General features: G+C 56.2%; 1 protein-coding gene across 4 annotated transcripts in view; it reads right to left on the bottom strand.

Annotated features, from left to right (window-relative positions):
- Positions 1–25,722, bottom strand: part of UVSSA (UV stimulated scaffold protein A) — a 57,550-nt gene extending 31,828 nt beyond the window's left edge. Inside the window, exons 1-8 of one of the 4 annotated variants that reach the window (XM_049886574.1) lie at positions 25,589–25,722; positions 24,090–24,189; positions 21,867–22,197; positions 20,177–20,297; positions 18,356–18,724; positions 16,399–16,511; positions 15,849–15,977; positions 2,514–2,619 (exon numbers count right to left, since the gene is read on the bottom strand). In XM_049886574.1, the coding sequence (XP_049742531.1) occupies positions 2,514–2,619; positions 15,849–15,977; positions 16,399–16,511; positions 18,356–18,724; positions 20,177–20,297; positions 21,867–22,197; positions 24,090–24,187 (1,267 nt within the window). In that variant the 5' untranslated portion in view covers positions 24,188–24,189; positions 25,589–25,722. The other 3 variants (XM_049886575.1, XM_049886576.1, XM_049886572.1) reach the window with 3 other exon arrangements.
- Between the last annotated feature and the right edge of the window lie 706 nt (positions 25,723–26,428).

Here is a 26,428-nt window from a genome sequence, read left to right as displayed (position 1 = left end):
CAGCATTGCAGCCTCATGGTCGCCCCAGACCTGCCCAAGAGCTGAACCCATGGCCTCAGGCCAGCGCTGCCACACCACCCTGGGCTACACGAGCTCTGGGACTCAGAGAAGTGGCTGGGGCGCGAGCAGGCTGTTCCCTGCCTATCCCGTCCCAACCATCCGGGACCTGGGCATGGGTGGCCTCTAACATGGTCCCACTTCAACGAGGCGCCTCCCCAGGGGCTGGGCCAGGGCCTCATCCAGCTGAGGGCAGCAGGGAGCCCGGTGGGGAGGGGAGCAAAGACAACCCTGGGCACGGAAAAGGGCAGTTACTGCACCTAACAAATTTCTTAAGCCCCTTTGGGCTCCTTGTGCTCAGAGTGGGGATGCAGCAGTGGCCAGCCTAGGGGAGGCCACTGGCCACGGGAGCTCCCATTCTAGCCAGAGAGAGAGCATAAACGAGGAGATGATTTCCGGTGTCGGGAAGGAGGCAAACCAGAGGGCTCGGGGGATGGCCCAGGCGGCCAGGGGGAGACCTAGAGGAAGAGAAGCTGCCAGAACAAGAGCAGGGAGACCCAGGCAAGAGGACAGCTGGGCTGAGGATCTGGGTGGAAAGGGTCTGGCATGGCTGAGCGGGGCGGGAGCCAGCTCAGGACTGGGGGGCAGCCTCACAGGGCTCTTACGTGTGTGTGTGTCCCATCGCTGGCTTGCCTGGGAACCCCTGGAGGCAGCAAGCAGGCCTGAGTCTTCACTACACCCCTTGTTTGGAATAGGGGCCAGACGCAGGCAGGCACCCAGCAAGGGGTCACCCAGCAGGCCCCTGCTCGGGGCCCCCTTCCCAGATCCAGAACCCATGCTGACCCCAGGTGCTCAGCCTGTCCAACCCCAGGATGCCACTCCACCACGGCACTCGCTAGGCGGCCCCCAAACCCCGCAGACAGCAGGTGCAGTAGTAAACAGGGACTGTACAAATGGAAGGTGGTTAAAAGTCTGGTCATGTTAATTTGGCATGACACCCCTAATGGGTTATGTCTTCACACTTGAGTTGCCTAATCATCTAAATTCTTTTAACAAATTTACATTTCATCTTACAGCCTCCAATTCAAATCGACTTGTCTAATTCGCCACAAAAACCACCTCCTTGTTTTTATTTGCTTCCTCTGGCTGTAAGCAATGTTCCCCCCATGCACCCTATACTTGAGCAGACTTTCAGAGAGGGACCTGGGTCCCACCAATTAGCCCCCAGAGGGCCACTATCCTCAGATGAAGGACATAACTTTTAGAATTTTTTTTGGAAGAAAAATTTTTCTCAATAGGAAAGGTAAGTCCCAGGCCACCTTTGCCCTTTTTGGCCTTTTGCGAGGAGGGACACGTTGCCCCATATTACGGGGTATGCAGGTGTCCTGGGTTCAGACTGTGACTCCATAAACATAAAGAGTCCTCCCATCTGTGACACTCCCCTATGACAGGGAATCAGAGAGAAGGGTTGTGGAGGCATGGGGAGCCACCTCTCCACCCACCCACTGGTTCCCTCCAGCTGGGAAGACCCCACCCTCAGGCCAGCCAAAAGCACCCCCCACCAGCACCACCACCTTTCCTTAAGGAGATGCTGTCAGACACTGGGGTGCAGTCTTGCTCTGTGGGAGCCTTTTTCTCATGATTTTAGACTCTCCTCCTCCAGGGCTGAGCATGTCTTCCCACGCAGGGCTGCCCATGGAGCAGGAGGTGCCTGGAGGCCACTCACCCAAGTACAGGACACCTCCTTCCTGAGCACCAGGCAGGCCTGTGTGTGGGGGGTCCTCTGTGGCCCTTATTCTATGTAGACAACCAGATCCACACAAAGAAATTCCTGCTGGGAGCCAGGACAGGAGCCATCGCCCAGCAGAAGCCCATGCCTGTGAAGGGGCTCACCCCCCAAGCAAGTGCCCACAGCAGGCAGGCACAGGAATGGACCCAGCCCAGGCTCATACCAGGGAAGAAAGGAAAAATTATGCCACTTTATGAGAAGAGTGCCGATAAGATCCCTCAGCATAGTGAGGCAGGACACCCCTCCTGAGGCCCGCGGTGATCCCAGGACCACATGAGCGGGGATTGAGGGGGTGCCCCCAAGTGCCAAGTCCCTACCCCTTGGGAGGCACAGGTCAGGAACTTAGCACCTGGACCCCCAGGCATGCCAGTCATGGCCACAAGGCAAAGCAGACTCCCCGCATAGTTCCCTCCCACCATTCCACGGGGACTACCCATCCCTCCTCAGCTACTACCCTCACACTCACCACTGTTCCCCCCGGGCCCATGTCTGTGCCTCTGGTGGGCCGCGCCCTGCCCAGAGCCCCCTCAGGCCACAGGTCCTATCCCCACGAAGGCTCCCCTTCCCTACAGCTGCACCCCTCAGTTGTGCTACCCCCATAACCAACACGCCTCCCTCGGCTGTGTTCCCACCCCACTGAGATCCTCCCTCCCTGGGCTGTGCCCACCTCCGCCCTCACCCTTGGGGTGGGTCTGTCTTGATGGCTCCTACCACCCTTGGCACTCACCATATTCTGCCCGAAGGTGGTCAGGGATGTGGGGCTCATACCCCTCCTTCTCCGGAACCTCCACAAACTCGTCCTCGTCCTCGCTCCCATCCCCTAGGGCTGCCGTCTGTGGAAACAACCCCAAGTACACATGAAGCCCCGGGCCTCATCCACAACAGCTGTCAGCCGGGCAGCTCCCTGAGAGTCCCGTTTCTGGTGGACTTTTCTCTCCAGTCCAGGGTGTAAGCATCATCTACCATGGGACTGCACCTTACGATGGTCTCCAAGACTATCCTTGTTCCTAAGTACCACCTCTCCACCTGTGCTCCATACACCTGGGGGTGCCTTTGACAGTCCACCTGTAAAACCGCACATTCGAACACACTCAACTCCACCACCCCCTCACACCTGTCATCTTCTCGGGGGCATAAAATGAGCATTCTTTCAGAGCTTCACCGAAGATAAACACTATTTTTTTCAAAAGTGCCCAATAAAACAGTGGATTTTAGGCCAATAAAAGGAAAAGCTTCCCTGTGGCTTACGCAACAGCGACCTATCTCGCCAGGCAGCCTGCAGGTAACTGGGAGATTTGAACCAATCTAAAGCAGCTGCCCTGTTCTGAGGACAGAAGGGGTCAGGGACAGGGACAGGCCACTGACCCCTCAGGACCCTTCTCAGATATTGGAGGTGCCCAGTACCTCATATCCAAACAAGAAGTGACAGGCATTTCTGGAGTATTTTATCCTTAAACACACACACAGAGGAAAGAAATTTTCCCTTTGAGGCCATCTTGGGTCAGAGTCAGTCTGGTGGGGACATGTGAGCTAAATTATGGGGGGAAAGCAGCCTGGGTAACAGACACCTGCTCCCTGCTGGGGTGAGAAGACCTGAACATTTCACATGTCCTTTTTTCATACATAAGAAAACCTGTGTCTCCCCGCACCCCAGCCCTTTTCCACATCCTCACCTCGCCCCCCACATCCCAGACCTTCCCCAGGCCCCCCAACCACTCTCATTGCCCCCCACTCCTCCCCATCCCTGTCTAGTCCTTGGTCCATGAGCAGGGCTACCCAAACCCCAGTGGGCACAGCGGCCCCCTCGGGCCACCCCAGCCCGGGACTCCGCAGGGCTGTTGTGCCTGGCTCCCATCACATCTGAGGCACCAGGGCTGTAAAGGCCCCACGAGGGCTGCCAGCCCCCCTGAAGCAGGCCTCCTGGCACACACTGGAACCTGAGACCCAGTGCCTATGGCTACCACACTCACTGTAGACGGGCCTCTAAAACATTTAAAACGGTGGAAGCCACCATCCTCGGGCAGGGTCCTGCTCCAACAGATGCTTACGGCACAAACACCCTCATCAGTCCCAGCTCCACTTCCTCCCCCACCGGCCTGGTGCCCCAGATTCTTCCAGTGACCAATGGAAAGCAGCACTCCCCACACAGGACCGGGAAAGGCCTGCGGGGTGGGCGCAGCAGTGAGCAAGAGCCTCCTCCATGGGACTCACTCCCCCTTGGACACCAGCCACCTGTCCTTCCTGAGTGGTCCCAGTGGAGAAGAGATGCCGCCACCTCCTGCCGAAACTACTTGGGGAACTCCTGGGGCTCGGTGCTCTGCCCACCACACACACATCAGCCTGGCCAGGATACCCGGTTCTCGCCCTCAGTCTCTGAGCCACCTGGGAGGCCAGCAGACCACCTGGCTCACCTTGGACCAGGAGGGGCCTGGCAGGGGCTAGAGGAGCATGGGGACAGCTGGGGTCAGCTTTCTTTACTGGGACCCGGCAGCATCAGAACATCCACGGCTAATACTGCCTGCAGTCATCTCTGCAGCCACGTCCTGTCCACTGAAGGAAATATCCAGAAGGGGAGACACCTGTCAGGTCAACACCAATGACTGTAAAACGAAAAACCCTTCCCTGTGTTCAACGGGGCCCTTTTAAGAGTCTAAGAGCAAAACCTTGAAAAACTTAACCAACCATGCTAACTACGCCTTTGTTTGTTTTGGTGAAAATATACACAGCCAAAGATACACCATGTGGACCATTTCTCCATGTACAGTTCAGTGACACTGGTTACAGTCTCCAAGCTGCCATTCTCGCTATCCTTTTCCACATTATTCCGCACCATTACCTTAAGCTCAATGTCCCCTAAGCTCCCATCTAACCTTTCAAGTTGCCCTTGTCAATTTGATCTCACACAAATAATTCTTTTTGTCCTTCTAAATTTTATTGTGTTGTTGTCAATACACACGGCAAACCATACGCCAGTACAACAGTTTCCACACATACAATTCAGCGACACCGATCACAGTCTTCAGTTGTGCACCATTCTCACCCTCCTCTTCTGAGGGTTCTGATGAGTCGGAAGCCACTCAACAGCAACAGGGTTGGGTTTTTGCTTTTCTGAGTTGTTCTTCCTTCATTAACATAAACTCACTGCTCCCTCAGGTTCCTATCTAATCTTTCGAGTTGCCATTATCAATTTGGTCCCATAAAGACAGTTCTTAAAAGACCGTAATGCTCAAGGCAGAACTTTTTTTTACCTGTTAAGCTAAACTACTGCTCGGTTTTAAGATGATTTCAGGGAACATTTTTGGTTTAAGGTTTAAAGATTCTCTCAGGGCAATAGTTTCAGGGGTTCACGCAGCCTCCACGTCTCCAGAAAGTCTGGAGTCCTTGAGAATTTGAAGTTCTGTTCTGCATTTTCCCCCTTTGATCAGGATTCTTCCCTTGAATCTTTGGTCAAATGTTCAGTAACGGCAGCTGGGCATCATCCAGTTCTGGTCTCATGGCAAAGGAGACAGTTGTTCACGGAGGCAGTTAGCCACACGTCCATTTCTTCCTCCTGTTCCTGACTCTTCTTCTTTCTCTGTTGCTCCAGGTAAACAGGGACCAACTGTTGTGCCTTGGATGGCCACTTGCAAGCTTTTAAGACCCAGGCACTACACAACGAACTAGGAGGTAGGACAGAAGCACTAAACACGTTATTAAGCCATTTAACTGGGATGTCCCATGACACAATGACCCTAAACCTCCAAACCAAGGAACCACATCCAATGAGGTATTTGGTTGTACAGAAGCAGCCTAAGTGGCTATTTTTTTTTTTATGTCATTGTTGCATATATGGAAACTCTGATGGCGTAGTGGTTAAGAGCTGCGGCTGCTAACCAAAAGGACGGCAGTTCAAATTCACCAGGCGCTCCCTGGAAACCCTATGAGGCAGTTCTACTGTGTCCCATACGGTCACTATGAGTCAGAATTGACTTGATGGCAATGGGTGTTTTGGGTTGTAAATATATCTACCACAGAACTTTTGCCAATTCAACTTTTTACAGGTGTACAATTTATTGTGCTTTTATTTCTATAGACGACTCAAAGGTATGTACAAATGTGGCTGTTTCCTAAATATAGGAAAGACTGGAGACTCCCAAGACCCCCTAAGACCAAATCCATCTGGTCACCACAGACCAAACCCACTGTAGTTCAAGGTGGGTGTCCAAGGCAGCATTCGGTTTCAGTCTGTGAACTCGCAGGACGCGGCTCACCGTCCCTGCTGCCTGCCAGTCATGGCAAGGCTGTCCACATGTGCGACTGCCGTGGGGGCCCAGGCAACCAAAGCCTGTACCTGCTGCACCCAGAATGCCATGGTGAGGAGCCCCTGCCCTGAGAGGCATAATCAGATGCAAATGTGCTCTGTTTGGGCACAACCCACGGCTGTGCATCTGGGAGCCACAGGAGACATTAATCACTGGGAACCGTAATTTTTGTTATCAGTCTAACACTGATCAAAAGGGAAGCCTGTCTCCACCGCTGACCTGTGAAACGTCCCAATTATACTCTTTGGAAATGACAGGGGCACTTAACTCCCGAGCTGAGCAAATGACGACGATCAATCACGTTTGAATAACAATGAGCCGCGGACCTGAAAATTATTTTTGTATAGAATCTACCCAGGAATTTATGAAAGGTGCAAAGCAGCCAAGGTTTTCGGGCATTATGGCTCACAGCTCGTGCTGTGCGTATCAAACACTAAACAGAATTTATGTGTTTTAATTTTCTAAAAGGTAGATGTGGGCCTGGTGCTACAATGCATAACATATAACGCCAGATTTTAAATATGGGGGTCATTTTCATAAAGTATGGTGCTTACTGCTCACACCCTTGAATCTCACCGGGGACTTTCATTCCATTTCCTTTTCCTAAAAAATATTTAACTGCTTAGCTAACTATTAGGAGTTATACCTTCTTCCTCCCCAGCTAAAATGGTTTATTCCTGTGACTAAATCTGGAGTGCTAGGCTCCTCTTTGTTCCTAAATTAGCACTGATAAGGCTGTCCTCCTGGGCTGAGCTGTCTTCACGAGAAGGCAGGTTCATTAGTTCGTTTGTAAACACCCGGCCGAAGCAGCCCCGTCTCCTGGCCTGGCCCACATCTGCCACCACAAAAGCTGCTGCCTTTTTAAGGACTCAGCCACCCGCCAGGTCCTTCAGGCAAATCCTTTCTTCTAAAGACACCCAGGCCTTCCTCCTCTTTAGCAAGAGCTGACCAGGGCAGTCCCTTTCCATACTCAGTTTTAAGCTCTTTGGAGGCCAGGGTAGCCCATTAAAAACTACGTCGACTTAAGGTACCACTACACTTCAGCTTCAAAGCTTCCATTTTCCAGTTTTCGTTCACCTGGGACAAACTCGGCTGTCCCGGAGCCTACAGTGGTTAACTTCCACCATGGACGTGGGACACCGGGCTGTCTCCCATTGAGGAAGCGCAGAGCAGGTGCTGACGTGCTGAGGGGCAGGCACAGCCAGAGGGACACTCCTGCGGCCTGCTTAAGGATCACATCCAAGTGGCTGTTCAGGATAAAGACAACGCTGTCACTGACCCAGGGACCATGTCTCACGAGACCTCCCCCAGAAAGTGGTCCTGCCCACAAGGAGAGACCCATTTCCACCTTGAAAAAAGCAATCAAATGGTTCACAATGGTGGCAGTGGCTGGGGTAACCTTCCCCTCAAGGTCAAAGGTCACATCAGACAAGGCCAGCCCTGATGGACTTGTGGGAACAGACGTGCCAGCAGTGGGCAGGTCTCCTCCCCTGGAGGCGACCCTCTCGAGGCCACCTGGGGAGGGGGGGCACTGTGAGGGGTTGCTCTCGAGCCTGTAGGCCCGTCCTGAAAATCTCATTCTCTAGGGGGCCATCCAGAGTTGGGGACACATTTTTAAGATGACATCCGACTTGTGAAATTTCCTCAAGAGCAGCTTACTTTTAATCCACCTGAGAAGTGAGTTTTCTCATCACGATAAACAAACCCTGCATGAGAAACAAAAAAGACCCCTCCCCCGCTGTCATGCCAGGCGCCCGGCCCTCCTGAGAGCTAAGTCTCCCATGCCTTCCCATACAGGTTGGAGTTGTCCGTGGCCTAGGAGAGATGCAGGCAGGCGGGTAGCAGCTCTGCTGGCCAATCCCATGCTTCCCTGGCCAAGGGCCGTGGCAGCAGGAGCCGCCCCTCGGGCTCTCCCCGGCCTGGGTCAGGGGCCACCTGCAAGCACCTGAGCCTTGGGAAGGCCGAGCAATGTGGAGGGGATGCTGCTCCGCATGGTGACCGTGCAGTGGCAGGGCTGGGCCTTCCTGGGAAGGCGTGCCTCAGGCTCCGTGCTGGTTTCATACAAATTGATTCTCACCCACGGTTAAAAGGATTTAGAAAAATGAGCCTCTGCGATCATAATTAAACAAGCAATAAAATGGCTAAAATATACAATGCAATCAGTTTACGGAGGGCATGTAGTGATGGTACTAATTATTGGACAGGGAAGGGGAAGAGGAAAGGCTGCGGAGCCTGTACCGCCGGAGACCGCATGGCCAGGAGACTGCAGCTGGGCCATTAAATAAATTCTGTACGATCTAATTAACTTGGCGCGCAATCTCAATTACTTTTCACCCAAGAAATCACTTTTGTTCAGTTTTATGTGTGTCTGTTTCCCTTTTTAAAAAAAAAAAAAATGATGTAAGGCACCGTCAGACAAGTGAACTCTAAACTTCATTTGTCTTTCAGCAGGCTTGATGGCTATGCATTTAAAAACCCATTCTATCTTATAAACTAAAAATTAAATGTACTCAGCTGTGATGGTCGTCATTGCATCTGCTATTTATATGCTAATGCCCTCCCTGCAAGACCGTGCAAATTACCCCACCAGGCCAATATCTCATGCGCATCTACGGGGCGGCTGCCAGGGAAGCACCTTCTAGAGGACAGAGGTTGGGGTCGCTCCCGGCGCTGCTGACCACGCTGACCACTGACCACGCTGACCACGGCAGGCGGCCTGGCTCACAGGCAGCCGGAAGGCCAGCTGGCTTGGCCAAAATAAAACTAGCTTCAGTGCAAACGCGGCTTCGTAGAAAGCATGTTTGCCTCCAAAATAAAAACCTCTGAAAATCATCCTAACGCGAATGATTTTTCCAGGATGACTCCTTTTTATAGAATCTAAATTCATTAAAAACGCTTTTGCAGTAATATCAGAAAACAAAGAGAGAAGAAGGTTTCTACCAATCGAGGCTCGATGCTAATCTAACCTAAATCAGTAATGGAAATGAGATGTTGAACAAACCTCCATGGGGAGATGCCGGCGTCCACAGGAGGTCCCTGGGGTGGGTTCACCAGCCACGGTGCTCCTGGGACCCAGGCCTGGGCGAGCAACCACAGGGGCCCGGGGACTCAAAAGGCTGGTCCATCCTGCTGGGAGGTGGTGCGAGGAGGCCAGGCCACAAGTTCTGTTGGGTTTGGCCGAGCAGCCGGCCAGACAGGGCAGGCCCAAGCTGAGGGGCCAGGTCTGCACTGCTCCCATGCTGGTAAACTCGAACCAGGAGGGCCTGTCACTCCTGGGTGTGGCAAAACAGAGCTTTCCCCTGGGGTCAGCGGTAAAACACGGCCTGAGTGGTGGCGGCAACCAGTTCCCCTGCACAGGGGATGGTTTCAGTGGTGTGCGTGAGGGAAGCAGCTAAGTTATCACTTGGGTTACCCAAACTTTACATAAAACATCACATCCGATAGAGTGTGTAATTGTCTCGTCAGGGCAACCTGCGACCTCCAAGTCTAACAACTCAACCCTCCTACAAGCTCCACGGAGAACGCCGACTTTGGGTGCAGGAAAGGACAGTCATGTGGATAGAAGGGTTCCAACACACGCATACACTGCACCCAGACATGGGAGAAGGGCCATCTGCTTCTTGTCCCTGTTCCTTCCCACCCAGCAGGTGGCAGTGCTCACAGTAGCCGTGAACAGCAGCCTGAGGCTGGTGGACCAGCAGGCGAGCAGGCTCAGCTGTGCCCCTAGGGCAGCCTAGGTGTCAGAGGCACACTCATTGGGCGGCCCTTCCACCAGGCCTTCTGGTGAAGCAGGACGCAGAGGCTCCCAGGCCTCGGCAGCCTCCTGCTCCTCTCGGGCTGACCTCGCGAGAACTGGGTTGCCGGCCCCCCAGCCCTGGCTCTCAGCCCTCCCGGGGATCTGGCGGCTTGGCCTTCAGCCGTGATGGAGGGTACCCGTCAGCAGGGAAGGTTGTTTACCGGGCACTGCTGCGGTCCAAGGCTCCCTGATGGTCGGTGATTTAGCTCCTGCTCCTCCTGGAGGTGCCTGACGTGTGAGACATTTTGCTCCTCGTGCATTCTGCCTCTGTCCTTTTCACCTACAGGAAACCAAACCCACGGACAGCTCTGGCAGCGTCCAGGAAGCTTCTCCCAGCACAGTGGCAAGTGAGACAGCTTCTGCCTCACTCAACGGCTAAGACCTCCAGGTGCACGGCTGCCCTGGCCACAGGCACCCACCCGGCGGCTCCGCACCCCTCAAGGCAGGGTGGGAGGGCAGCTTCCAGGCGTGTTACACCGAGGACCAACGTTTGGTGGTGTGGCTGGCCACCACAGACAGAGAACCCTGTATGGGTTCAAACAGACTGGTGTCCACTTCTGTGAGTGAGTTAGGACGTGCCCAAAGCTAAAACATCCGCGGCTGCCACGTCGGACTCATGACTGGGGAGGAAAAAAAGCAGCGACCATATACGGAGGTTTTAGCCTCTGAAACAGATAGCCTCAGTAAAAAAACGGTAATAAAGGGACACTGCTGATAATACTAAATAGACTGATGCTGAAGATTATTTTTTCTGACTTACTAGTTGGTAGAAAATTAACATTTTGTTAATTACATGACACAAAATAACCAGTGATCTTAGCTACGTAATTAAACAGCAGGCAATTTAAAAGTTTGCGAAGGATTTTTATCAGCTTAACGAATGTAGCAGGCACGGGTGATTACACCTACCCCATAACAGAGCCAGGCGGGAAGCTAAATCTACCAAATGATCCTCCATATTGATCTATTTAAGATTTATCCCCGGCCTCCTTCCACACGGAACTGAGACAGATACACTCTATAAAACAAACAGTTAAACATATTTAAACTGGCTGGAATATTTTTTAAAGACGGAACATCTATGTCAAAAGGAAAACAACACCATGTAGGAACCGAGGGCAACAGACAGAAACTGGAAATCTTACAAATGAAAAAGGACGAAAAGCCTGCTGCGCCTGCTCACATCGGCCGCCTGGGGAGAGACGCCAGGTCCCCAGAGGGCCGGGGAAGAGCAGGCGCCGGGCTTCGGGCTTCGCTCCCGCGACGGAGCCACCGTCATTTGATTCTAACTCGTCGCGTCCTATTTGCCTAGGTCCCTCACACATCTGTGAAAACTTTTAAGGTGTTTAAATCACGCGTTATTGAATTAGCGCTCCCAGCTCAGCCTGTTCTACACGCGGAGTTAACGATGCCGATCCCGTGCTAAGTGGGGAAACACTGAGGCAAATGATTTAAACCCTCTGTAAATTTTATTTGAAAATTAGTGAGGGACAGCTCATTCATAATTTCTAATTAAAACGGCTCTAATTAATGTTGACAATCATTAGCGGCCCCACCCGCCCCCCGCACAGGCCGAAGCAGACGCGGCCCCATAGCAGACGCGGCCCCATAGCAGACGCGGCCCCATAGCAGACGCGGCCCCATAGCAGACGCGGCCCCATAGCAGACACAGTCCCGCGGCGCTGCGCCACCCCCGCCTGCCTGGAGGAGCAGGAGATGCGCAGATAGGTGCCTGCCGCCTCTATTCTGGGAAGCGGGCTCACCTAAGACTGGGTGCTGCCACTCACAGCCTGGCGGGCCGCCAATCGCTTCATCTCCCGGCTGCTCCGAGCCGCAGGCCCGCGAGCACGGAATGAACGAAATCCCTGAGGGTTTCAGATCCGGTGACTTTTTTTAAATCAGTCGGTGAAGAAGGGTCTAGAAAGTGTTCGTTCAATTAACAAAGGAGGAAGGCGATTTCTCCCTTCCCACTGAAGCCATACACCTTCCAATCTGAGTGACTCCAACCTGACAGGCCCGACCGACCGCGACAGTCACCCCAAGCGCCTCCTCCGACAAATAGCTCAGGCGAGGGCCAGCCACGCCCAAGAGTCCCTGTGGGCAAGTCTGCTGGCCAAACTGCACTGCCCGGCACAGGGTCAGCCTACCTCCATCTGGACATCTGTCAGGCACCGCCTAGGTTTACCCCGTCACAGCAGCATGACTGAGAGCAGCACCTCTCTTATCCTCCAAAGTCTCCTGACTTAGGCGATACGTAATGGCCCCCCTGTTAGCACCCTCACCTCCATCAGCCTCTCTGGCCTTTGGAGTGAATGGTGGACATTTTCTCAGCCGCTGACCTCCCAGTCCCTGCCGCCCAGAGCTGGTCAAGCGCATAAATGCTCGGGTCCTAGAACATGCCATGTTGTGCACCTCTGACCTGCCCAGCATGTGCCCGTGTGGCCGTGTAGGCCCTGCGGGTAAGCCGAGGCATAGTGGGGTCCTGCCCTCCAAGCAGCATGGCCCACAGGCTCCAGGCGAGATGAAGCCAGGCTGCAGGTGTGAAAACAGTGGGCAAGGACGAGGGCCTGCCACCTGCCCCCGGGGTCCTGGGACATCCGGATATGGCGTCAAAGGAGGGCTGGGAAGGGTGTCTGCTGGCAGGATGAGGTGACGGGGCAGTGGTGACAGCAGCTGACCCTGGGCACCACACACCATCCACTGGCTGGCTGCGCCCCCCTGGAAGGTGTGTGGCGGGGGGGCAGCCAGAGCACTAACATGCAACCTCACACTTATTCAAGGCACCCAGAGCCTCCACCCCTGGTGGCCCTGCCACACGCAGCCTTGTGGCCCCCACCACATGCCAAGTACAGAACAAAGGCCTCCTGACCAGACTGCTCAGGCTGGCACCACCCCATCAAGCAGGAGGCTGGCGAGCACCCGGGGCAGGGCGGTGGCCAGAGCACAGTCAAGCTCCTAAGAGTGGCTGGGCTCTCCCAGGACCCCACAGGCTGCCCACAAGCTGAGCGATGCCTCGGCCCCTCTGGGCTGGGGACTCTGCCACCCCCAGCACTATAGCTGGCCCAGAAAGTCCCCAGGCTCCTAGGAGCCACAGCCATGCTACCCAACAGCTTGTCTTCCCCAGCCACTCACAGCAACATGGAAACTGCCACAGTACCAGCTGCCCTCCAGAGGCATATGGTCACTGCCATGGCCTGCCTGGCTCACCACCACACAGAACTGTCTGACTGCAGGAGCTGAGCCATGGGTGTGCCCATGGTGGGCGGGGGCTGGCAGCATCTGGTCAGCATCTCCAGCACGGGGTTTCAGCATGAGACAGGCAGGCAGAGCACACACGGTCAGCGATCACTGCCTGTCACCCCCAGCCTCCTTGGGACCCTGGACACCCTGTCACAAAGGAGTAGCTGTTGCACACAGCAGCAAAAGAAAGACGGAACGACTCACAAAACACTTAACAAAGCCTCCCCTTACTCAGCGACCGGCACAGGGGTGGCCAGAGAGCAGGTCCCCAGGGCCCTATATCCCTTCCTGCTCAGAGTGACCGCTAATGGCAACCATCGCTCTGGACACAAGCCTTCTGCTCTGAGGCCATTCCTACCCTGGGTTTGCTAAGAAATTCACCCCCATAGTCAACACTCTAACAGAATTATCATCTACTTCCCATGACTAGAAAGTGATCCTTTTTTCACTGTGAAGAATGTATTTTGGTCAAAAGTCACAGAAACAACTTATTTCTTAGTTAAGTCACACACCAAAATGAAAACTCTCATAAAGTATCGCTGAGAACCCACAAGCCCATACCTGCAGTATTGACAACCGCAGCCAGTTCAAAGCCAGGTGGGTGACTTCCTGGCCGCTGTCTATTCCCCACCCAGGCACTATCCCGTTTCCTTAGATTCATGAGACAATCGAAAAGAGAAAAAGCAAGACCGCCCTCTGCTGGTCCCCAGGGGGATTGCACACACTGCTTCCAAAGTCCAGGGCTAGCCTGAGGATGGAGCCTTGGTGGCATACTGACTTAAGAACCGGGCTACTAGCCGAATGGTCAGCAGTTCGAATCCACCAGAAGCTCCTTGGAAACCCTAAGGGGCAGTTCTACTCTATCCTATAGTGTAGCTATGAGTCAGAATCAACTCCACGGCAACAGGTTTAGCTTGAGGAAGCTGCACCCACTTGGCACTTAGAACGTGGAGCTCTCTGGGAGAATTGTACCCATTTAAAAATGCCCCCAACTGGAGGCTTTCCTGTCCGCGGGCCTCAGACTCCCTGGGGCCATCCTGTCCCTCTCCAGCACAAGGCGGCAGTAACCACATCGGCTGGACCACCCTGCTCTATGGAGAGTGTCAGCCACCCTAGAGCCAAGGTCCGGGGTGTTCTGAGGGGCTTTGAACTTGATCTTTTCCTCAGCAAGGAATATAGCTTTCTTTTCATACCAAAGCTTCCTTTGAAAATGTGGAGCGAGCTTAAAAACCTTTTCTTGTCTCTCGCTCTGGGCTCCACATCTTCTCCAGCCGTGGTCCTGGCCACCAGCTGCACGGCCCCTACCACGGCCACAGCGTGAACGTGAAGCCAGCCGTGTAGCTCCAAGGCGACAGCTGGGCTTGGGGCTGGTGTTCCAGGGAGTGGCTAGATCTCTGAGTCCGTTTTCCAGGGTCTAGGCTGGAGCCAGAGATCAGCAGAGGCGGAGGACGGGACATTACACGCACCTGCGCCGAGCATGTAAATGTCACTCCCACGTCTGCTGTGATGGGTGGTTTCTGGGGGTCACCCTGTGGAGTGGACCTAAACTAGTTCCCTTCCTTGACAGCAGCCCCTGAGGGTGTCCCGTGGAGAAGCCCCCACTCTCCATCCAGATACCCTTCTCCAGCTCACGTCTCCTCAGGTCCCCAGAACGGGCTTGTGGGACGGGGTCTGCTTGGCCCCACCTGCCAGGGGGAGCCCTCGGCCTCCTTGCACCAGCCAGCCCAGCACGTCTTGATGCGGATGATCTCCACGGCTATGGGGTCACCACATTGGGGTGTGCGTGGTGTCCCTGGAGCAGTGTCAGTTTCTCCCTCTCCTCTGTCATCTAGTGCCCCGAGACAGAGACACCCACGCCCCATCCCTGTCCAGCGGCTCCTGCTATGGCTCCGACTCCATGGTCCATGCCCATGGAGGCACAGCCTCCACTTCGGGGTCTCCTTCTGAGCCCCCAAGGACCACCTCTCCCCCATATACCGCCATGGTTCCTTCAAGGCCTGAAGGCTCGAAACACCCCAGCAAACAGTCTCTACCGCTAAAGGGACAGGGGTCTTGAGGTTCGCTGCGGCCTGGCCAATGCTCAGCTCCAGTCGGCAGTGCAGCCAGGGGCGGGTGCTACCCTCTTAGTAAGCCGGAGACAGCAGTCCAGCCTGACCCTTTGTGGCTCCTCGGAGGCTCCCTTGGAGAGCAAAGCACTTAGCACCTCCTGTCCTCGGCCACAATCCAATGATGGGGCCCTGGGATGTTATCACCATCGTGGCAATGGCTCTGCTCCCAGGAAGTCATCCCTGAGGACCAGGTCAGACGGGCTAAGCAGGGCTCGGGGTGGCTGTGGGCAGTGTCCAGTACCCAGGCTTGCCCCATGGCCTCCCTGGTCAGCTCGGAGCTGCAGGAACACCCTTGGACCCGTCTCCAACTAGAACCTTCTACCTGCTCCCTGACACTTGCCTGCCCACACCCCTGCTGCCTAGAACCCTGCCACAGCCTCCGCTGACCAGGGAGGAAGACCCTCTGCTGCCTCTGTTCACAAGGCTGGAGCATCTGTTTCGGGACATCCACGCCAAGAGAAGAAGGATCTGGAGATTGTCCAGCCCCCTAGGCAACACCGGCTTGCTGAGGATAGCTGAGACTGGGCCCCAGAGGGGTCACGCAGAGGCAGATTGAGAAAGGCAGGATGGTGCCCTTCAGCACTCCCCACCACCCTGCCTGGCCACCGTGCACTCACCAGCCTTCTGGATCCTTCCTGAGGCTTGATGTTAAGCTCCTCATACTTCCTCACAGTGACTTCCAGCTCCGTCTTAAGATCAATGGCACACTTCAGCCGTTGGTCGTGAATCCCTGCGCGGGTGAACAGCTGCGAAATAAGGGGATGGATTACTGCTGCCCACAAAGGCGTCCGCGGCCCACCCTGCCGGTCTCGCGGCCTTCATCTCTCTACCCTATGAGGACAGGGCATTCTCTCTGAACACACCTGGGACAGAGAGAACAGAAGGGCTGAGGGTCCTAGCGGAGGGAGTCTTCTGGGCTCACGGGCAGAGAGTTTGGGGTTCAGTCGCCTGCTCCCATCCCCATGGTTGCCTCTGAGGGCGTGAGTCCTCGCTTGCTTTCTCTGCTCACTGCCTTAAATCCTCACAAGCTCCCTGCTGCCTAAATCCTCATCGCCAGCACACCCGCTGAGCCTGGCTCATGGCCAGGGCCCCCAGGGCCCGATGCAGGAGCCCCCAGAGCTGAAGCCCAGGTGCCCTGCTGGGCCAGGCACCTCTGCAGCACCTCACCTGCACCCAGGAGCACACGGACGGCAGGAACTTGTTCTGGATGAGCTTGAGCGCGTCCCGGGTGCTGTGCACAACGGCGCTGTTGTCTTCATCCTCCTGCACCCGCAGGGTGTCTGGGACAAGCACACGGGGGTCAGCAGAGGGGCCGCCAGGCTGGTCTCCTGGGGGCAGGGCAGGCAGCCTCGGGCAGAGATTGTGATGGCCCCGGGCTCACTGGGTGCCAAGGGCACCCCCACCTGCTGGGGGACCTGCCGGTGAACCACCAGGGTGAGAGCCACTGACCCCTCTGCATGCTGTTGCCGTGCCGCCGCCCCCGACCATTACTGCTAACAAATCCCAAACTGACGCCACGAGAAGTAAATCCACCTTTGAATGATTTGGTTAAGACCTTTTTTAGCATAACTCCAAAGCCAGAACCCGAAAAGGAAAAGTAGAAAATGCTAATATTATGAAAATATAAAACCTTGCTTCACAACACAAAGACAAAACTGAAAGGTAACCCAGCGGCACTGGTTAACACAGGTAAGCCCATGTGGAACCCATCCGTTCAGATGAGAAGAGACAGACACAAAACATAGTAAATTAGTAAGCTGCAGCTAGCCCACAGTGAGCGTTCTCTTGAAGAAAGGACAACAGAGCAAGGCTGGGGGTATAGGTTTGCCCAAGTTCGAGGCCACGCGGGCCGTGGGTATGTGGTGGTGGGTTTTTTTCCAGTCATGTACGACTGCATGGTGTGTGGATGGGGGCAGAGATCACCAAGAGCTAGGCTTCCCCGGGGCAGGCATTGACGGCATTGAGGAAGCAAGGGCGGCTGTACTGACCGACCACAGGGTTCCTGCTGGACACAGGCAGGCAGCAGCCGGGGGAGGGGACAGCTGAGGCAAGCAGCGGGTGCAGGCCGGGAGTGGACAGGTAAGGCCACGCACATCCATCCAGGCCACTCTGAGGGCCACTGGCCACTGGCACCCTCTCCCACGTGTCTCTAGGCCCCTCTGATCCAAACACCCCAAAAGAGCTCACAATACCCTCCTCCCGCGGTTTGCCCTGCCTCAGGCCACCTGTTCCGGGACTCTCTCTCTTATGTCTCTCCATCAGCTCAGCCCGCTGCAGCCGGACCCCAGCCTTTCCTATCCAGACATGGACGAGAACTTCCCACAGCTCTCTCCACGCTGATTTCTACCCCAGCCCCCAAACCTGCTGTCGATGTGGCAGCCCTGGGGGTCTTCCCAGGCTGTCCCTCCAGAGTACCCCCAGCCCCAGGTCCTGAGTGGCCCACCCAGCCAGCCTCTCCACCCGGCCCACCTCCCTCCCTGAGCCCCAGCCACCCTGGCCTTTCTATCCTGGACAAGCACCACCTAGTGCCAAGGACTCTGCCCTGTGCTTCCCAACCCCGGCCTTGGCAGGCTGATGCCCCAGCCCTCCACCTCCCTGGTTGGCCAGTGGCCACTCCTCCTGACCATCAGACTGTCAGGCATGCTGCTCACCACGGTGGAGCTTATACACCTGGTGAGCAGACGTGTATCATAATAAGTTACATGCCGGCACACAGGTGATATGGCCACTCAACATATGGATGCTGGCTTTTCACCCCATGTGCCAGCCCGGGAACCAGTGCTATTGCTGCTTCAGTCCCAGGGCATGCTCACCTGCAGCAAGTTTAGTTCTCTGTGCACTGCTGGCTGGGCCACTGACCAGGCAGGACGCTCCACCCCCTTCCCAGGAGCCCCTGTCACAAGAGGGTCCTTCTTACCCAGCCCCTCACACCGGGGTCCCTGCCCTGCTCAGAGCCCGCCGGGAGCTACCGTGAGATGCCAGACCAGTCAATGTGCTCTCGGAAGTGTCCCTGCCACCAGCCACAGCCAAGGAGGCTGAGGCTGCAGGTCCAGGGTCAGGCTCTGCTGTGGGGACACCCTGGGGGCTCAGGAGTACCAGCGACGAAGGAAGGTGGCCAAGTTACCTGAGCAGAGCTCCAGGTCCAACGTGTACTTGTGCGAGCCAAGCCCGTGGCTCCGGATGAACTCTTCCAGGTGGTCCTCGTGCTCCTCCTCTGACAGGTCCCCCGGGGCTGCCTCTGCCTCTCCACGGCTGATGGCTTCCAGGCAGCGTGGAAAGGCAGGCAGGGCTCTGCTGCAACAGGGCTGCTCCTCATCCTGGGGGCCAGGGGGGGCCGGGCCGAGGCTCGAGGAGGGAGGGGCATCCTCAGCAGCTACCCTCGGGGCCACAACAGGGCAGGTGGCCCCGGGGCCAGTGGCCAAGTCGAAGGGCACTAACAGCTGAAAGCAGTTCTCCACTTCCGTCAGGCAGGATCGGATTTCTTCAGACAGTTCTGCCAAAAGATGAGACCCGCTGATGGAAGAGCTAGGCGAACAGTGCCCCTCAGCAGGAAACCCCGTCCACCTATGGAGGGAGGGCCGTTCAGCACCAATTGGCTGGGGTGCCCCAGGTGCACAGTCTCCCCAAACACACAGCGCCTAGGGCACGCCTCTGCCTGCCACCCCCGGGATCTTTCTAGCTCCCCCACCGACAATAGAAGCCAGTGTCCCGGGTGCACGTATTGATGGAGGCCGGTTCATTGCTCGATAAACTTCCAACCCAGCAGCCAGCCTGCAAGGTCACGTGCAATGGCACGGCTGGCAATAACCCCTCAGGCCTGAACTTGAGCCATGATGGAAGTTCACTGGTGCTTCACAGAATACCAAGTGAGATGCTCTACCCGGGGCAGGGGTGCCTTCAGGAGAGGGACGGGCAGGTGGGAGCTAAAACGACACACATCAGTTCCCAGGGCGCGTCTCCTTGCAGACCCTCCTCATGAATCTCAGACGCCTGCTCTCCAGCGGCCCCCTCAGAGGCCCCAGAACTCAGCTGCTCCTGTTTGATCACACCTGGGCCAGGGTTTCTCCATGGGGCCAGAGCCACCCAGAAGTGGCCTTTGGACAGGGCCACGCCCAGCAACAGGGTGTCTGGGTCTGCAGGAGGCTCCCAGGTACAGAACTGAGCCCTTGAAGCCTGGCACCTAGAGGACCCAGAGCCATCGCCACTGCCAAGCTCAGAGGACACTGCTCTGGTCACTGGCGCCGTGGCCCCTCTTCTTCTGTGCCCCTCACACCCTCTAAGAGGCTGCCTGCCAGGAGGTAAGAGGTGGGGCTCAGCCAGGCCATGAAGCTCAGACCCCAGCCTGCACAGACGCCTCCCTCCCTCCTCCATGCCTCCCTGCCCTGTTTTCTCCTTCCTTTTCTCTCTCTCATCCTCTGTCCCTTCTCTCCCTCTCAGCTTCCCTCCCCTTTTAATCTCCCCTCTCTCTTTCCCTCTCTCTCCCTCTACTTCTTCCCTCCTCTCTCCTCAGCATCTGTGCCCAGGTGGCCCTTACAGGAAACAGTCATACACGAGCATAGCCACCAGGGGGTGAAGAAGGGCATGGATGGCCTGCAGCGGGCCCTCCCGGGCAGGCTGTTTCTCACTGGAGACTGGAGAACACCCAGGCTTGCCTATGGTAGGGTCTTTGGGAACAGAGCTGGAGTCTCGGGCTGCACAGTCAGCTCTCCAACCTGAGCTGTCTCTACCTAGCCTGTCCCCTCACCTGCCCTCTTCCCCACCTGGGGAAGCCCGAGGCCAGGATGGAGGAGGTGGTGGCTGGCAGAGGACTGGGCGGCCCTAGGAGCTCTGCCATGGGGAAAGTGACGACCAGGATCCTGCAGAGTGGGTGCAGCCTCACGGGAGGTGGGTGAGTCTCCCCGGTAAAGGTGCAGGGAAAAGCGCACCCCCAGGTCTGGTGGCCTACCTTCCATCTCCCTTTCGGCCTGCTTGGCTCGCTCTTTGTAGATGTTATCCAAGCGTTTTTGCTTCTCTTCCTCTCTCTTTCTTTCTGCCAAGGTCCTAGCGTTGACATCTTGAAAGTCTACCTGAGAAATTGAGAATAAGTATTAGACCCATCAATAAAAAACACAAATAAAACAGAAGTCAAAAGTTGTTTTATAAAAGATTTAACAGCATCAAGTCACAGCCAAGAACTCTGATCTTTTTTTTTCAGTTGTATTTTAAAACGTTATTCTGAAGTCTAGCTCCTGGAAAAGAACAGCCAGCAGCATTGCTATCTTAGGTAAGAATTACACAGGCAAAACGAGCCACCTGGGGAGCAAAGGCTGTTGACAGGACTGAGGGGCTACAGGTACTGCCTGGGCATCTGTGTGCACCCCGGGAAAGGCTGATCGCCCACAGGCCCACAACCGAAGGGGGCTGAGGGGTCTGCCGGCTAGAATATCAGCACCGGCAAGGTTGAGGTTCCTCAAGGTGAGAACCAACGTGAAAGTGGGAAAAGTGGGGGAGGAAGGAAGGAACGAGGACATCGAGGCCTGGGACTGCAGCGGCAAATCTTGCGGATTCCATCAGTGTCCAGCATGAGCCAGAGCGCACCCAGAACCCAGGTGGGGATCTGCGTTGCAAGGTGTGAGGACCTCAGTCCAGGAACGCACTGTCAAAGGAGAGATTTGCATTTGGGAGGCTGAATTTTACTTTCTCCTTTTTTTTTTTCCAGATCTACCTCACACAAGTGCAGAACCTGGGTCCCTGGCTCAGCTCCCTCCACACGTGGAGATGAGGGTGTGTGTCTCCCCCAGGAGCTGCACCTCCTCAGGTCCTGCCCCAGTCGTTGTTAGTCACTGTCGAGTCAATTCCGACTCATGGCCACCCCATGTGTGCAGAGTTGAACTGTGGGCCACAGGGTTTTCAAGGCTGTGACCTTTAGGAAGCAAACCGCCAGGCCTACCTTCTGAGGCGCCTCTGGGTCAGTTTGAACCACCAATCCTTCGGTTAATCATAGTTTAGGACCTAACCAGATATGCCACCCAGGGATCCAGCTAATTCCTCCACTGCTGGTTATCCTGAAGCCCACCCGCCACCAGCCCGCCTGATAGTTATCCTGGACCCCGCCCACCAGGCTCCTGCTTGCTATCCTGGACCCCACCCACCAGCCCCCTGTTGGCTATCCTGGACCCCACCCACCAGCCTCCCTGCTGGCTATGCTGGACTCCACCCACCAGCCCCTCCTTATCCTGGGCCCACCTCGCTATTCTGGACCCCGCCTACCAGCCACTCCTTATACTGAACCCCATCCATCAGTCAGTCCCCCTGCTGGTTATCCTGGAGAAACACCTGGAGAAACACCGCCCCCCCCCACAGGTTATCCTGGGCCCATCCTCTCCCACAATGCCACAGCTAGTCCAGCAAGTCATTTCCTTTCTGCCATTGAAATACACTCCCAAATCCACTACTGTGCCCGCTACAGCAGAGTCATCAGTCTGATGCAGAACCCCACGGCAGAGAAGAGGAGGCTGCGCAGGGCTGGGCACCCGGGTACCGACGTCCTCCCTGCACACCAGACTCATCAGGAAGAGTGTTAGCTCCCCCCTCCACTCTCCTCCTCCAGGACACCCAGTGGGCCACCAACACGACGTCGCATCAGGCCTACCCACCTGTTTGTTGTGTCGTAAGAAGTGGTAGCCCAAGGCCAGCTTCTTGTAGGCCTCGCCGTACTTCTCGTTCCACCTCTCGACAGCCTGGATGGCAGCCCGCCGCAGTTTCTGGGCCACCTCCCTGGGAGGCGGCAGGGGCTGCTCGTGATCCGTGCCTAGCGTCAGCTCCAGGAACTCCTGGAAGTTGGAAACGACCAGTACCCTGAACTGATGTGACCGGGCGAAGAGTGCATCTACCACCTGGAAGGCAGAGAGGCGGATCTCGGCATGCTCCTGGTTCAGCTGGCTCATCAGCAGGTGGTAGGCGTGGCACAGCTGCTCCTCTGAAGACCTACAGGTACAAGCCAGCTTCAGCCAAGAGCCCAGCCCGTGAAGGACAAGCGGGTTCGTCGGTTCCTCTCCAAATTAAGTACACGCTCCCTCTACATGGACACGGTCCTCACGTGCGGCAGAGACCCCTGGCTGTCTCCTCATCTCCATTCTCCCCTTCTGGGGCAGGGCCAACCAGTATGGCCCCGAACTGACCTGCCCACCTCCCACTTGTGTACAGCCCCCAAGCCAAGAATGGTTTTTATATTTTTAAATGGTTGAAATAAAAATACTTCACCACACATTAAAATTACATGAAATCCACATTTCAGAGCTTATAAGGTCTTCTTGGGACACAACTATGCCCATTCATTTGTACATAGTTGTGATGGCTAAGGCTGCGTGTTAACTTGGCTGGGCTGTAATCCTCAGGAGTTTGGCAGTTATGTAATGATGTAGTCATGCCCCATTTTGTGATCTGATGTAATCATCCTCCATTTTGTGATCTGATGGAAGCAGCCAACCAGTTGAAAAGCGTTTCCTTGGGGGTGTGGCCTGTATCCTATATGGATGTTCTGGCAAAGCTCACTCGCTTGTCCTGGATCCTTCATCCAGCTTGTCATCAATTGATCTCCAGTTCTTGGGACGAAAGCCTGTCATACTGTCTGTCAATCTCGAGATTTGTTGCAATGTGTGAGCCAGCAGCCTGCCATCTGACCTGTCGATCTTAGGTTCATGGCCCCTGCAGCTATGTGAGTCAGGAGAACCCTCTAGCCTGACACTGACCCATGGACTTGGAACTTGCCAGCCTCTACAACCATGTGAGCCATTTCCTTGAGATAAATCTCTCTTCTTTTTCTCTCTTGCTATAGATACGTGCTTCACTAGTTTTGCTTCTCTAGAGAACCCAGCCTAAAACAATTGTCTACAGCTGCTTCTGCAGAGTCACATAGCCATGAAAAGCCACATGGCCCACAAAGCCTAACGTATTTACTCTCTGGCTCTTTATACACCATCCCAACTGGAGACCACACCTCCCAGCCTCCCTTGCAGCTAGGTGCAGCCAGTGACAGGAGTAAAAGCAGAAGGATCTCTGGCAGCTTCAGGGAGCCTGCGTTGGAAGGGAGCTGGCATGTATCCTCTGCCCCTCTTCTACCCGGCTACTGCCCCCTTGAGTAAACCACTGCTATTTGAAGGTTTTCTGGGGCATGCAGCTAAGCCTGATCCAAGCTGAAATTTTTGAGCAAAATGTAAATACTCCATCACATAACAGTCACCTAAGTTCTCCTGTTTGATAAATACAGGACACAGCATACTCAGTGAGCCTCAGTTTACAAGCCCAGGGTCTGAGCAGAGGCCTTTTCCCTCCTCGCTGCTCTCTGGCTGCCTCAAGAGGAGATCTTCCCATGTGCAGCGCAGATCCAGCTCGTGCTGTCCGCTGAGGGAGAGACAGCTGCGGATGGACATGCTGGACATGTTCCAGCGTCTAAAGACAGACAGGGCCTGCTGACTCAACGAGCAACTCACCCTCTGTGACCTCTGACCTTTCCCAACATTAAAGAACAAGATGCATACTTATCTATAAATCACATACGTGCACCCAAGGACTCATGTATTACACACATCATCACACACACAGGAACGTGAATTATTTTTAACGTGTTCCTCCCCAGCCTGGGGACCGCTGCCCAGAACATGACTGCCTGTCACAGGATCTGGGCATTGTGGTGCCTTGGGGAAATGGCCTGGGCCTGCATGTTCCTCTGGCTGTTCTTTCCCAGGGCGAAGGAGGTAACTGTGGGGGCAAGCAGGGGATGGCTGAAATATATGCAGCTGGGCAGCCCCAATCTCTAAGTACATTACAGACCCACTAGGCCAGTCAGTCACCACGAAATGCTGGACCCTAACACATACTTGCAAATTTTCTTTAGTTCCTTCATTTTCTCGGGATTCAGTTGGGGTTCTCCTGAAGTTGTGAGCTCTTCTACCAACTTTGGAAGTTTTTGATCCATATCTAGAAACATGTAATGCAGAGATGCCAAATCACAACCCAGTACTTTACAGTTCATCATTTTATGAACAAATGTTTACTGAACTCCATTCCAGGGGGGCATTCCAGGAGGGGCCCTGAGGCTGGAGCTGTCATGCCATTGCCACCATGAGATGAACCCCTGGGAAATATAACGATTCAAGATGGAATTCATGGTGAGTCCAACAAGGCCCTTGTGGTGATAATCAGGAAAAGTACAGAGAAAGGAACACAACACTGAAGTTCCATGACCACCCAAGTTTGGGAGATGCTGTAGCTGTTTTCGGGTTTGGCAATGCACGTGGCACGTTAAAGGGACGAACATCACTGGCTAAATGATATTTAAGTTAGCTTCTTCCAAATCCATCTGATTGGGGCCCTCCTGCCAATACCACGATCCACAGGACAGCCTCTGGAATGGCTGCAGAGGCAAGGGGCAGCCCGTTTTATAACAAGAACCAGATGAAAGCGCTTGTGGAGCCCCGTGGGGCCGTGTGGAGCCCAGGTGCAAACAGAGGCACCAGTGCCGAGCTGCGTTGGGCACTGCAGGGAAGAAAAAGGCCAGGGGTGAGGGTGAGGCCAAGAAATTGGACAGAAGAATTGGAAAGAGCCAAGGAGAGCAGGCCCAGGCAAGTCATGAACTGAGACTCGGGCAGCCTGGGCCGCTGGCTGTAGAGCTGAGCTTCCCGATGCGGAAGAGGGAGCCACGCAGAGGCTCTCAGCAGGAGCCTGCGAGCTCAGAGAGCTCCTCTTCCCCAGTCCCAAAGCCCGCCTCACTGAAAGCTTTCCCCAGACAGAAAGGGCCACGCACCAGGCTCTTCCACCCCAGCGGACGGGCGGGAAAGGTGGCCCCCCGCCCCGCAGCGGGTCCACGCTCCTCTCCGCCCGCCTTGCCGCGGCCGGGGTCCCCTCCCTTCCGACACTGGAAGCTGCCAGAGCCTCCCCAGGCCAGGCGGGAGCACGTGTCACGTCTGGAGGACCAAAGACCCGCGCAGAGTGACGTTTACTGTTAATGAAAACCGGCGCTTAACCTCGCCTACTCGGGCCGACGGCCACGCTGGGCAGCAGTCCCGGCCGGGGGGCAACCAGGGCTCTCTCCCTGGTCCCCCGCGCTTCCCGAGTGAAGGCCGCTGCCCACGCGGCCCGTGACGACCCTCCGCCCCGGGCGCATCTCTCCACTCGGGTCTTCTTGGTTGGACGCCCCCCTCGGCTGCGGGGACCCTGGGGGACTGAGGGGAAGCAGCGCGGGAGAGGCCTGCCCGCAGGCCGTCGCTCTCCGGTCCCGCGCCGCACCCGCCGCCCGGCCCCTGCCCGGCACGGGGAACCTGAAGGCCAGAGCCCGGCGCGACCCTCGCCCTGTCAGCGCGGCGCCGGCGACCCTTACCGAGCGTCCCGGCACCTCCCGCCTTCGCCCCGCCCCTCCCGGCGGAGGCTCCGCCCCGCTCCTGTCACGTGCTCGAGAGCGCCGCAGCTATTGGCTCGCCCTGGCCCTAGCGACGCGGAAGCCGGGGTCAGCGCAGGGACTGCGGTACCTACCGTGCGACGCAACCCTTCCCTCCTGTGCCCCGCCCCTTCCGGTGGGGTCCCGCCCGCCTCCTGTCACGTGTTCCCAAGCTCTGCATGCATTGGCTCGCCCTGGCCCGGCGGCGCGGGCGCGTGGGTGGGGCCAGGGTCAGGGCGGTGACGCAAGCGCGCTCCCGGCCTTGCGGGCCGGGGAAGCTTGGGGAGGGAGACGCGCGAGAAAAAGGAGGCGGGAGGGCGCAGCAAGCTTATCTTAAAGGGGACGCGGGCGCCTTGCCGCGACGTACAGACGTGGAAACTGAGGCCCGTAGAAGGGTTGAGACCTCAGTTTCAACGCTACAACCTCCGGGAGGCTCGCGGTCCCCGGGGACGCGCCGGGCCATGACCGCCCGGGTGGAGCCTCGGGGCCCGTTTCTCATGCCCGGCGCTGCCGGCAGGGCCGCGGGCAGAGGCCGCCCCCAGAGCAGGCGGAGGAGGCGGGTACCCGGTTCCCCCGGCCGGGGCCGAGCCGGGGAGGGTGTGAGGCGTGGGCCGGTGCGGCCGGACGGTGGCGCCCGTGCACCGCGGGCGCACTGGGCCTCCCCTGGCTGGGTGAAACCACTGCAGCGCAGGCCCGAGCGAGTGTGGATGGAACGCTGGGAGCCAAGGGTGACCCCAGGGCCCGGGCCCGGGAATATAGGCGTTCCGGCCATGTGCAAGGGGC

This window comes from Elephas maximus, chromosome 5 (genome assembly GCF_024166365.1).
Source record: "Elephas maximus indicus isolate mEleMax1 chromosome 5, mEleMax1 primary haplotype, whole genome shotgun sequence".
Classification (NCBI taxonomy): domain Eukaryota; kingdom Metazoa; phylum Chordata; class Mammalia; order Proboscidea; family Elephantidae; genus Elephas; species Elephas maximus.
The sequence above is the reverse complement of the archived record's forward strand: the minus strand, read 5'-3'. Positions and strand labels throughout refer to the sequence as shown.